The sequence below is a fragment of the Galeopterus variegatus genome, unplaced genomic scaffold (assembly GCF_000696425.1).
Source record: "Galeopterus variegatus unplaced genomic scaffold, G_variegatus-3.0.2 Scaffold1946, whole genome shotgun sequence".
NCBI lineage: Eukaryota > Metazoa > Chordata > Mammalia > Dermoptera > Cynocephalidae > Galeopterus > Galeopterus variegatus.
Window position 1 is genome coordinate 357,131 of NW_007728057.1, and position 12,044 is coordinate 369,174.

Sequence of the window (12,044 nt, forward strand, 5' to 3'; positions counted from 1 at the left end):
TGGGCAGTAAAGCAACATGACCAAACTGCCAGGACTCAAGTCCTGCCTCCACCTTTTATTGGCTGTGGGTCCTTGAACAAGTACTTTAAGCTCTTTATGCCTCAGTTTCCTAAACTGCAAAATGAGGATGATAACACTGCTTATGTTTGGGGTTGTCGTGAGGATTGAATGAGTGAACACACTGAACGTGCAGACACAGGGTTATGTGCCGGATACTTAGAACGGCATTTGGCACGTGGTTAGTTCTCAGAAAATTTGGCCCTTTTTCTCACTGAGAGGGTGGGTAAGGTTTGGATGGTTTCTCTCCAGCTTTCCCCTGTGCTGTTCCCTCTTCCTGAAAGCCGTTTCTCACCAAACATTGACTTATCTTTAAGGCTTGGCTCAGGTCTCGCTCTTCCAAGGAGCCTTCCCAGCAGCCCCTTCCCCTTGGTGGATTGGGGGCTCCTCAGGGTTCCCACAGATTCCCTCCACCCCTTAGTTCCCTGACACCTTTAGTAGACTGCACTGTTATTGTCAGTATCTGGCAATTCAGAGCATGTTTCTGCCATTAGCCTGGGAGCCCCTGGATGGCAGGGTGGCATATGGCTTAGCCCACAGGTCCTGGCACCACTGTGTGCCCTCACGCAACGTGTGTGCAGGACTGGGCGATGGCTGCGTGGATGGCCTGGGTGAGAGGGCGTTCTTGCACAACTGCCAGCCCACTCCAAACAGGCAGCTGTTTGCTTTCCCAGGGGCCCTGTATAACCATCGCACCATCCCCAAACCAAGGCATGGCTGGTCCCTACTCACCGTGCCGTTCAGCAGCCCCCCCTTCGTAAACAGCCGAGACGACCACCTTCCCAATCGGGGAGTCCACACCGCCTTCCAGGGCCAGGTCTAAGGATCCTTCCTGTTTAGAGGAAAGCAGGCCTTAGGGAGCCAAGCAGACAGCAGCCTGTGGGCACCTAGAAACCAAGAAGCCTCTTGACAGGGCCACAGAGACAGCAGGAGAAACCATGGGGCCTACAGCAATGCAATCCCACCACAGGTGGGGCATCCCCAGAAGGGAGGGGAGGAGAGTGGGGACCTGAGGGGTCACCTAGGAGAAGCAGGGAACCAAGGTGGGAAGGGCAGGTGCAGACAAGGACAGTGGCCTGCCTGACCTCTGTTCCCAGGTACCTTCTTAATGCGCAGGAGCCGGACATCCTTCCCTGCGATCTGCTCTGGGGTGAACTAGAGGGAGAAAGATAGTGAGGAGTTCTGAGTTGGCCTGAGGGATGGGGATGAGGGCAGGGGTGGAAGGGCAAGCCAGGCCCCTGTGGGACACTGAGCCCCACAGAGTACATGGACAAAGGGACCTTTCCCAGCCCCACCCCCACTGGTCTTCAATTGGGGGTCCCAGGCCCCATGGGGGACAATGAACACACATTCATGTGCACACACACATACGTAGAGTGGTCACACAAGTCTCAGATTCATTTTTCCCAGGACTACTGTGAGCACTGAGCAAGAGCTGGCCTTGTAAACATACAGCACAGTGCCCAGAGTGTAGTTAGTGCCCAGCAAGTGTAACTGTTATAAACCACACACACCGACACGCACACGCGCGCGCGCACACACACACACACACACACACACGTGTGCCATACAGTTCACACTGGAATAATGCCATTTGGAAGGAGCCTTCACAGGAAAGAACAGTTGGGGTTTCCTTGGGGCTCCTCATGTGCCCTACCTCATCCCCGGGCCATCCAGGGCCCAGAATGCACCATCAAACATCTAATTCTAACCCCCGCCCCAATGCTTGGGATTGCTCCCCCAGGGAAGGAAAGTTCTCTCTTACCACGGAGTAGGGGTCAAAGCCTTCCTCATACTTTCGGAAATCCTGGAGGCAAAGGAGAGTTTTAGGGCCACAGAGCAGAGGCCCCTTGAAGGTCACTACAAAAACAGCCTCAGGGCACAGAGGGCAGGTGGGGAGTGGGTCAGATGCAAGACTCAGGGGTGGGGGAGAGAGGAGCAGGCGTGGCCTGGGTGGGGGATGCAGGGAGGAGGCTGGCAGCCCCAACTGCCAGAACACGCGCACTCAGGGACCAGCAGGAAGCTGCAGGAAGTGTTAGGAGGGCCCCGGCCCTGCCCTGCTCCTGTGGGGTGGGCGTCTGTGGCTGCAGGGGCATGGTTGGCGTCTAGACGGTCTGGGCAGGCAGTCCTCCCTGCTGAAAGTCTTCCCAAGAGGGAAGGGGGTGCTTGAGGGATCTGTGCGGCCTGGGGCCTGGCAGTATTCATAATGTAATGCTAACTAGAAGGTAAGAGGTCTCCCCAAGTTCCAGGGAGCCCAGGCTGGCCCCTCAGCCAGAGAAGGAGGAGGATATGCAGCTCGTGGGACCTGGCTTAATGGGGTTGCTATGGGGACAATGTCCCCAAGACTGAGAAAGAAGGCAGTGAGGAGAAGGTAGCAGAGCCAGAACACGCAGCCTTCTTCAGGAGTCACCCATAGTGAGTGGAACCAGGGTGTCCACAGGCCTGAGTGTCCAGGATGCTAACTAAGCCCGAAGGCAGCAGGGCTACGGCTAGTCCCCCAGGAAGGTGGAAGTGAAGAGAGCCCTTAGGCAGGTGCCCACACAGGCCTTGCCAGACTGAGTGGAGCCGCCCTCAGCACACAGTTCCCTAGGCCACACCAAGTGTCCCTGGGGCCTGTGTTCAGCATCATGGTGAGGCCACAGACCCCTCTATCCCTAGCCTCTGGCAACCAAGCTCTCAGCACAAGATGAGGGCCAAACATCAGCAGATGGATCCCTGGACACCTGCCTGCCATCTCTTCTCACTAGCTTTTGTCCCCTAGGCTCAACCCCAAAGAGGTCTTGAGCCTGGCCCAGTGTGGAGGCCACATCCAGGTCAGTCTGTGGGTGTTGGGGCAGCAGCCAGAGGAAGGGGTGCAGCAAACCCATGGGCAAGAGGGGACATTAGGCAGGATCTGAGGTCTATGCTCTTTCGCTGGGAAGGGCCTGCCTACCCTGGCTGTGCCTTCTGGAAAATAGGGTGGTGCTGGTGATACGCCTACTCCGGCCTGACCCTGAGAACCTGCTCTCAGGGACGGGCCAGATAGCAGGTTCTTGTGTCTTGTCTGAATTTAGATCAGAGGCTCATAAGCTGGTCAGCCCTTAAAGAAGGAGCTCAATCCATCATTTAACAGATGGGGAAACTGAGGTCCTGAGAGGTGATGCTCAGGCTCAAGGTTACCAGTCAGTGAGCAGGGGAGCAAGGGCTTGACTCCAAGCCTGGAGCCTCCAACTCCTCACCTCCCTGTTTCTCTCCTTTTAGGGCTGTTTGAGTCTTAAATAACCAGGTCCTTAACACCTATTTTATAATGGTGGTGCTCTGAGGGGCAGGGTGGCATAACATTTAAGAGCACAGGCTGCAATGCCTGACTTCCTGGATTCAAATCCAGGGTATGACACTAGCTGTGCCATCACAGACGTGTTTCCAAATCTCTCTGCTTCAATTTTTCATCTATAAAATGGGGATGATGATAATAGCCCTTACCTCCATTTGTTGCAAAGATTTAATGAGTTAATGTACATAAAGTAAAGAAACAGTGCTTAGCACAGCACACCCTCTGTTTTAGTTGTCTCCTGCCACTCCCCAGTCTGGGCTGGGATCAGCCTCTTTACAGACACCTGTGTCTCACTGTGCAGCTGACACCTCCCTTTTGCTCCCTGCCTATAGTCAAATCAGCCTGCAGTTTGATGGTGGGTGATCGCAGGAGGCTGGAGAAGCCAGGGCTGGCTGCAAGATTTTCCTCTATCTTGAGGACTCTTTCATTAGTGATGAAATAGCCCATCTTTCCTTCTCTCCTAGGCTGGAGCAAGGGCCTGTGACCCTCTGAGGGTTCCTTGTGCCCTGCTCCTCGTTGAACTAACTAACAGCAGCGAAAGAGGTGAGCGCCCAGGGATCCTGCTGCTTTCTCAGCTCGAGCACAGGGTCTAACAAGCCCTAGGTCCCCATCTGATGTGATATCCTCCCCAATCCCTGCTGCAGGCAATGGGGGACACAGCTCTGGCCTGAGGCTCCCCAGCAGATGGCGCTCTGGACCACCGGGGAACCCACCAGTACTCTCAAAGAGAGAGAAGCAGAAGGGGAGGGACGGGGGGTGGCAGGGAGGACCACAGGCACACGACGGGTATCACTTTACTTGTCTGAATGCTGTCTGATAAACCACCATCCTCTTCAACATCTCCTGAGGCTGCCAGAAAAAAAATAGTTCCACACCAGACATTACCAAGGTCTCGTCTGCCCCCTGGTGCCAGACCCCAGGCCTGCCAGCTTAGGGCTGCTCTGCCAATGCCCCTCCCAACAGATACTGCCTGACAGATGTCAGGGGCTGCTTAATGCCCCCAGACACAGCAGCTACCTGGTCATAGTCAAGCAGACACCTCCCCTTGTCATTAACCACAGAACGAGATGTAAATGCAGCCACAAGCTGTCCCAGGAGCCTGAACTTTGCTCTTTGCAGAGCTCACAGGACAGCTAAAGCTCAAAATAAATATCTGATTTGTCCTGCCCTAACATTTGGATAGGGTTTCCTTGAAAGAGAAATAAAAATTCTGGCACGGGGCTCTCTTCTCACTGTGCGTGGGAGGTCAGTCAGTGGCTGGCACCTCTGGAGGGTGCACCAGAGTCGCAGTTCCCTCAGCTGTCTGTGACTGGGGTGAGCAGCTCCTCCCCACTTCTGCAGAACCACACCTTAGGCTCTCAGGCCTAGTGAGGAGTGAGAAGTGAAATGGAGTAGGGGAGGACATCTGCGTAGGCTAGTTCCCTGTAAGATGTTACACGCCATGCCACCACAGGCACTGGGGCAGAGGCCAGAGCAACTGGGATCTCTGTGGGTTTTTGCAAGATGGCAACATGGCTAAGAGCATGGGCTTTGGTGTCCAAAAGACTTGGGAGTAAGTGGTAAGTCCTTGGGCAGCTGACCTACTGACCTACCCCGTCTAAGCCTCAATTTCCTCAAGTGTTAAACAGGGGTGACAACAGGAACCATCTCACCAGATTGTTGTGAAGATTAAATGAGACCACTCAGAGCCTGGAACATGGTAGGCTCTTAATAAATCTTAGCTATTATTATTATTATTATTAATCTTGGACGGAGCTCTGGGCTGTTTGGTCAAGTGAGGAACAGGAATTCCTCTGGTCATGTCAACATCCACTTATGCCCATATGGACTCATCCCTTGACCAATGAGGTTACAAGACGGCACCTGATCTGAGATTGTGTCCCACCTCACTCTCCCTCGACAGGCAGCAGAACCCAGGGGAGACGGCCCTGGTCTGCTCCTCTACAGATGCCCTGGAGGGGACCCAAAGGGCTTACCAGGACCTCGGATTTTACAGCTGGCCTGTAGATGAAGTTAGGCTCCTGGTGGACCATGACAGGTTTGGAGATGGTGGACACGCCAGGGCCTCGTGGAGGCTGTGGGCTTGGGCAAAATGTCTATGGGGTTAGTTTAAAAAAGAGCCATGTGAGGTCACAGTGGGGGTGGCCAAGGCCAGCCGTGGCACATCTACACACATGCAAATTCACACCCATGCACATGCCGAGCTGGCCTTGTCCATTCCCCCTGCTGGAGGTCCTGGGTTGTGATCTTCAGTGCAGCCTGGTGTGGGGGCGCCAGCAGCCACGGTTACTCAGAGGACACACTTTCAAAGCTCTCTCTCCATGGCCATGGGTGCCATCCAGCGTCCCCTCCCTTTAAGGGCTGTCTCCTTTGACCACAGTTCCAGACCCTAGACTGCAGCACAGAGCATCTGCTGTTCCTGGTGGGTGGGCACAGAGTTTCTAGAGGCCATGGAGTGAGGACCAGTATGAGTGGAATCCAGGTGAGCTGGTGTAACCTGTCTGCTTTGCTCTAGCCCATTTGATTATCTAAGCAAGGCATATCTGATCCGGTCGCAACCCTGCCCAAAACCCTTCCATGGGGCCCCACTGACTCCTGAGCTCCATGGCTTGACCCCCAAGGCCCTTCATGAGCTTCTCTACCTTCCCTTTCAGCCTCAGCCTTCACTCCTTCCCACCCTCCTCACACTGCCTAATGTTAGTCTCCAAAATGCCAGGCTTTCTTGCCTTGAGGCCCTAGCATGTGCTCTTTCCTCCTTCTGCTTTACCTGTCCAGGTCTTAGCTTGGATGTCACTGCCTTCTGGAAGCCTTCCTAGAGCTTTCCTCTCCACCCACTCCTCATCACAGCACCTGTCTCCCCCCGTCTCCACCCTGGTCGTGTGGTAGGTAGTTCTCCACTTACTTGTCCTCCTCCCCACCAGACTCACTCAGCAGGGGCTGTGGCTGCCTATCTGCTGGTGGTTCCCAGGGCCCAGCACAGTGTCTGGCATACAGTAGGTGCTCAATAAGCATGTACTGAATAAATAAATGAACGACTTGATAGTAGGGTGGGCACACGGGACAGTGCCTGGGGGTAGATCTGGCCCTGAACCTCCCTGTGTCAGGTGCTGGTGCAGCAGGCACACGTGTCAAGCCACCACCTGATGTCTGCTCACGGCTGGGCTGACTGTGTAGACGTGTGATCACCCACACTTCCTGTGGCAGCACTGATGACAACTCACCAGGGGCATGCAGGGGGGAGGAGATTGGGCAGGGCAGGTGGTACAGGGGCCACAGAGCTGACATGAGCAGGATGAAGCCAACCAAACAGCAGCCCCTGGCTTTTGAGTCAGGGACTACCCTGGCTTTGATGTCGTTTAAGACATTTATGGTCCAGTTCTTCAGAAGCTCCTCGTGTAGGGGCTCTTTTAACCTTCCCTGTGCTCTGACCAGGAAATAACAGTGGAACCTTCATGATTCCTTGAAGAATCAGAGAAAGCTGGACCCTGCCTTGAATCTTGACCCTGCCCAAAGTTTTGCTGAGATTACCTCCAATCCCATGTCTGCAGCTTCACCCACATTTTCTGGTACTCTGGACTGTCAATAGCCATAGCTCATGTCTACTGAACACCCAGTGGTAGACAGGTACTATGTGCCTGCCACTATTCTAAGTATTAACTTAAAATGCATTCGTGTATTAAGCGTTTGATTGTCATAATAGGTGGGTGCCATTAGCATTCCCGTTTTACAGACAGGATGTCCAGGCTCAGATAGATGAAGTAACACATGCCCAAAGTCATCCAGCCAGTAAGTGGCAGAACCAGGATTCAAACCCAAACAGTCTGACTCCCTGCTGTTCCTCTTGCCATCTTCATGTTCCCTGTACCTGCGATGCCCTTCTCTACTCCATGTATCGCCATCCCTCAAGGCTCAGCTCATGAGCCCTCTACTCTGCAGAGGTGTCTTCAACCTTCCATTAGAATGAATCCCCCCTACAGCACATGGCGGACGCCTGTTTCACAATCCTGCCTGGGCAGCTGCTCGTCCTTCAGATGGCAAAGTCCTGGAAAGCGCAGGTGTGCCAATCTCCTCTGTATCTCCTTCAGCACTGCTCCCCTCTCCCTCAGACAAACAAGCACAAGACAGGTGCTCAGTCAATGATTGCAGAATCAAATGTGTTGAGGAAAAGCTACTGCCTATCTTGGTAGAGGCCATTTACAGAGAAGGATGTGGTCCTCTGTGCCAGGTTAACTCAGCTCCATGCAAAGCAGCTCCTGCTGGGCTCTGGGGGAAAGACATCCCCGGAAGAGAGAGACTTTTCACTGTCAGAGCTGCAGGTCTCAGGACCATCACTGGAGGTCCAGAGGGAGTCCCTCTGAGAGTCTCCTGCTGGAAGCTGCAGCCTCATTGGCATCTGGTACTTTCTTCATTCCCATTTTCCATCCCCCAAGCTCTCCCAAATGCTCTGAAATGCTTATTCTGCTCTCCGTGCAGGAACTCAAATCCGTGCAGGGAAGGTTAATAAAATCCATGGCCAGGTGATACTGACTACGCCCTCCCTCAACAGCCCCCGCCCAAGGCTGACCTGACCTGTTTTAGTTCTGATTCAAGCTTGGCCCCATGGCTACGGGAGCAAAGGAATATTTTGTTTTTCGCTCCAAAAGATCAAAGCTCTATGTCTTCTTTGGGGATTGCCTCTTCCAAAATAATCTTTGGATTAAGAACAATGAACAAAAATATGTCTTTTTTGAGAAAGATTGCTGTTCAGCCTCCAGACATCCAAGAAAAACATCCGTAGTCTTTTAATAGTAATTGGGAAATTTCTAGGAACTCTCATCATCTTTTTTTTTTTTTTTTCGTAACTGGAAGTTGGCCAGAGATTTCTGGGTTTTAGGTGTCTAGCCATTGTAATTGGCCAGTGCCAAAGAAAATAGCACTGTAATGTCCTAATACTGCATTGGACAGTGTTATCACTTCATTTACAGAGCCTAATATCCACCCCCCTGCCCGCCCCTTGCCTTTTTTCCCTATTAAACCAGAAAGTCATTTCCTCCATTCAAGGCTTTCTGGGATAATATCAAGAAATGACGTGACACAGAGCTGGCTGGCTATTCATTCAAATAGCCTTGCAAATATTGCATTGAAAGTTATCAGCCCACACTAGCCAAGAGGAGCTAAGAGCAATTAATATTGAATGGATACACTGTTGCTCACCCCAAGGGTCACAGGTAATTCACCACACAATGTAGCACTTCAAAATCAGCAGAAACCATGCACATGCAGGTTGGGGGACTATTTCTGGCAAGTGGAGCGAGGTGATGTTTCCTCCTTTTTCCACGCACGGGAACAGTTGGAGGACGTGGGAAAGAGCAGCTCTCTCCACCCTTCCTGCTTCCAAGCATAGCATGCAGAACAGGGGCAGTACCTTTGGGGTGGGTGCGAAGCTCCGTTCAGGGACAGGGGAGTTGGTGGGCTTCCCACTGTGGTTCTTTGCCTCCCAGTCCTCTGTTGGATTGCCTGTGTCCCCAGCATGGAAGGGGTGGTTGCCCAGTGCCTCTTCCAGTGCCGTGGGCAGTGGGCGGGTAGGCGTGAGGTCTTGGGTGGGAATGGATGGTGGGGGAGGGATGGGGATGGGGGGTGGAGTGTGCTGTACCCAGGGCGAGGATGAGGTCATACTCCCAGAGCCAAGCCAGGTTGGGAAGACCTAGTCTTGGACTCACAACCTGGGTAGAGAGGCCAGACTGACTCAGACTATAGACAGGTAAGTGGAAGGCTAACTTCAGATCTACGAGCAGGGAAAGGGGTTAGCTTCAGATTCATGCCCTGAGCAGGGAGAGCAGCCTCACAGCTTCACCTAAGAGGGAGAGGCCTGGCCTGAAAATCATACTCTGGTTGGGTGGGGTGAAGCAGCAGACTCAAACCTCTAGCCAGGTGTATCGGGCTAAACTGAGACCTACAATCTGGGCAGAGACTAGCCTCAGACCCATACTCTGAGCAAGAAGGCTAGTTTCAGTTCCAAACATGCACCTAAGCTAGGAGCTAATCCCTGATACCCCTGGGCAGGTGGGATGATCTCACTCTCCAGACTGGATGACCTCAGTCTCCAGACTTATCCCACTCTCGGACTCCATTTGAGGAGGACAACTCTGGCTGGCCCTCTCGGAGCATCATGAGGAACAAATTCAATTGTGTCCCAGGGATGCTCACCTGCCTTGAGAACAGGACACATACCTCCTGAGCCAGCCGGTTGANTTTTTTTTTTTTTTTTCGTAACTGGAAGTTGGCCAGAGATTTCTGGGTTTTAGGTGTCTAGCCATTGTAATTGGCCAGTGCCAAAGAAAATAGCACTGTAATGTCCTAATACTGCATTGGACAGTGTTATCACTTCATTTACAGAGCCTAATATCCACCCCCCTGCCCGCCCCTTGCCTTTTTTCCCTATTAAACCAGAAAGTCATTTCCTCCATTCAAGGCTTTCTGGGATAATATCAAGAAATGACGTGACACAGAGCTGGCTGGCTATTCATTCAAATAGCCTTGCAAATATTGCATTGAAAGTTATCAGCCCACACTAGCCAAGAGGAGCTAAGAGCAATTAATATTGAATGGATACACTGTTGCTCACCCCAAGGGTCACAGGTAATTCACCACACAATGTAGCACTTCAAAATCAGCAGAAACCATGCACATGCAGGTTGGGGGACTATTTCTGGCAAGTGGAGCGAGGTGATGTTTCCTCCTTTTTCCACGCACGGGAGCAGTTGGAGGACGTGGGAAAGAGCAGCTCTCTCCACCCTTCCTGCTTCCAAGCATAGCATGCAGAACAGGGGCAGTACCTTTGGGGTGGGTGCGAAGCTCCGTTCAGGGACAGGGGAGTTGGTGGGCTTCCCACTGTGGTTCTTTGCCTCCCAGTCCTCTGTTGGATTGCCTGTGTCCCCAGCATGGAAGGGGTGGTTGCCCAGTGCCTCTTCCAGTGCCGTGGGCAGTGGGCGGGTAGGCGTGAGGTCTTGGGTGGGAATGGATGGTGGGGGAGGGATGGGGATGGGGGGTGGAGTGTGCTGTACCCAGGGCGAGGATGAGGTGTTCACATGGCCTGATGAGGGAAGGACAGGTGGCGCCGGGACCTTGGAGGGTGGGTTGGAGGGTGGTGGGTGGGGCATCACAGGCAAGGCAGAAGGAGTCTTGGGGGGATAGTAGAACATGTCCAAGGGGATGTCATCCAGGTCGGTGGTGTGGAGGTGAAGTCCACCTGTGAAGCGTCTCAAGGGTGGGGCCAGGGGAGACACAGAAGGCGGGGGAGGCGGGGGCCCTGTGGTCATCTGGGGGGTTGCAAGGAAGTTCTGTAATTGTCCATGCTGACTAGTGCTCCACTTCACAATATATCCAATACTTTTCTAATTGGTTTCCATTGCTGCTGGGGACCCACCACCCTCAAATCAGAACCCTGGGGGTGCCACTTCTCTGCCACCTGGCTGCCCAGCTGAGCTCATGCTAGATAGCTGGTAGGGCATGCCATTATGCCATCTGTGGGTGATAGGTAAGATGATCACATAGTTCATACTCTAAACTGGAACACACTTGAGAGTGTAGGGGACAGATTTAGTAATTATACCAAGACAATAGGCCTAATGGGGGCCATCTCAGATGAGCTGGGACTTACTGGTCACTCTGGAGATAAGACCAAAAATACAGACACGTCCACTCTCCACAAGAGAGGAAGGGGGACGGGGCTGTCAAGGGTGGGCCCTGGACAGTGGAATGGGCACTGGTGTGGCTGGTGACACTTGCCAGTGGCCATCTTGCCTCTCACTGTCCCCAGGATGGGTCATTCTGAGGGCAGCAGGAGGGTCTGTGTGGAAAGAGGGCTCTATTACCTCTGAAATCTCATTATCAGCAGAGGAAATCTGCTCAAGGCGAGTCTGACAGAGCCTTTCCACCCAATACTGAATCTTTTCCGATTCCTCAAGGTCTTCCCGCTCTGTCTCAGACACCTGGGACCCAGGACCGGCGCAGAAAGGAGAGGACAAAGGGCACACTTGAATCACACGTGGGCAGCAATAGCACAGAGCACTTCTTTAAAGACTTTGGAGTACTGCTAGGTGTGCCGACTATCCATAAAGAGACCTGGCTTGTTGCACCCGGTCCCCAAGGAGGTGGTGTGGTGGCGAGTTAACTCCACAGCACTTACAGGCAAAATCAGAGAAGGGGCTTCTGTACAGCACGGGATTAGCTGGGCCCCAGGAACGCCACAAACTCTGAGGCTCTTATGATTCTCTAAGACTGGTCCTTTTGTAGCCTTCTAGCACATTCCAAGAATTTAACATTACTCTTTTTTCCCCCTCCAGGATGCCTTGTCCTCAGAAGCACAGATTGGCTTCATTTTTTATTTTGTAGCTAATTTGTTCCTAATGCCAGACCTAATGCAGCTCACATTTTCCAGTACTTCTCTGGTTTTATAATCGAATCAGCCTGGCATTCTGATTCATGGAAACATTAAAGTGAAGCAGAAACAATATCTCCTACAGCTAGGGAATTAAGGTCACCCATCTCACCTAGGAAACAAGAATTACTCATGCCTTTAGATTGCTTTTGACATGTCTCCAGGGGACAGCCTTAGATACATTCCCTGGTTGGAGAGGTCTAGCCTCAGACACAACCTATGTTCATGGAAGCAGCCTCAGACTCACAGTCTGAT

At 52.7% G+C, this 12,044-nt stretch overlaps 1 protein-coding gene across 1 annotated transcript in view; it reads right to left on the reverse strand.

The window, feature by feature from the left end:
• The window catches only part of USH1C (Usher syndrome 1C (autosomal recessive, severe)), a 38,288-nt gene that overhangs the window by 6,629 nt on the left and 19,615 nt on the right, over positions 1–12,044 (reverse strand). The window contains exons 14-16 of the mRNA XM_008579711.1: positions 1,823–1,864; positions 1,159–1,212; positions 790–889 (exon numbers count right to left, since the gene is read on the reverse strand). Of these exons, the coding sequence (XP_008577933.1) occupies positions 790–889; positions 1,159–1,212; positions 1,823–1,864 (196 nt within the window). The remainder of the gene's footprint in view (positions 1–789; positions 890–1,158; positions 1,213–1,822; positions 1,865–12,044) is intronic.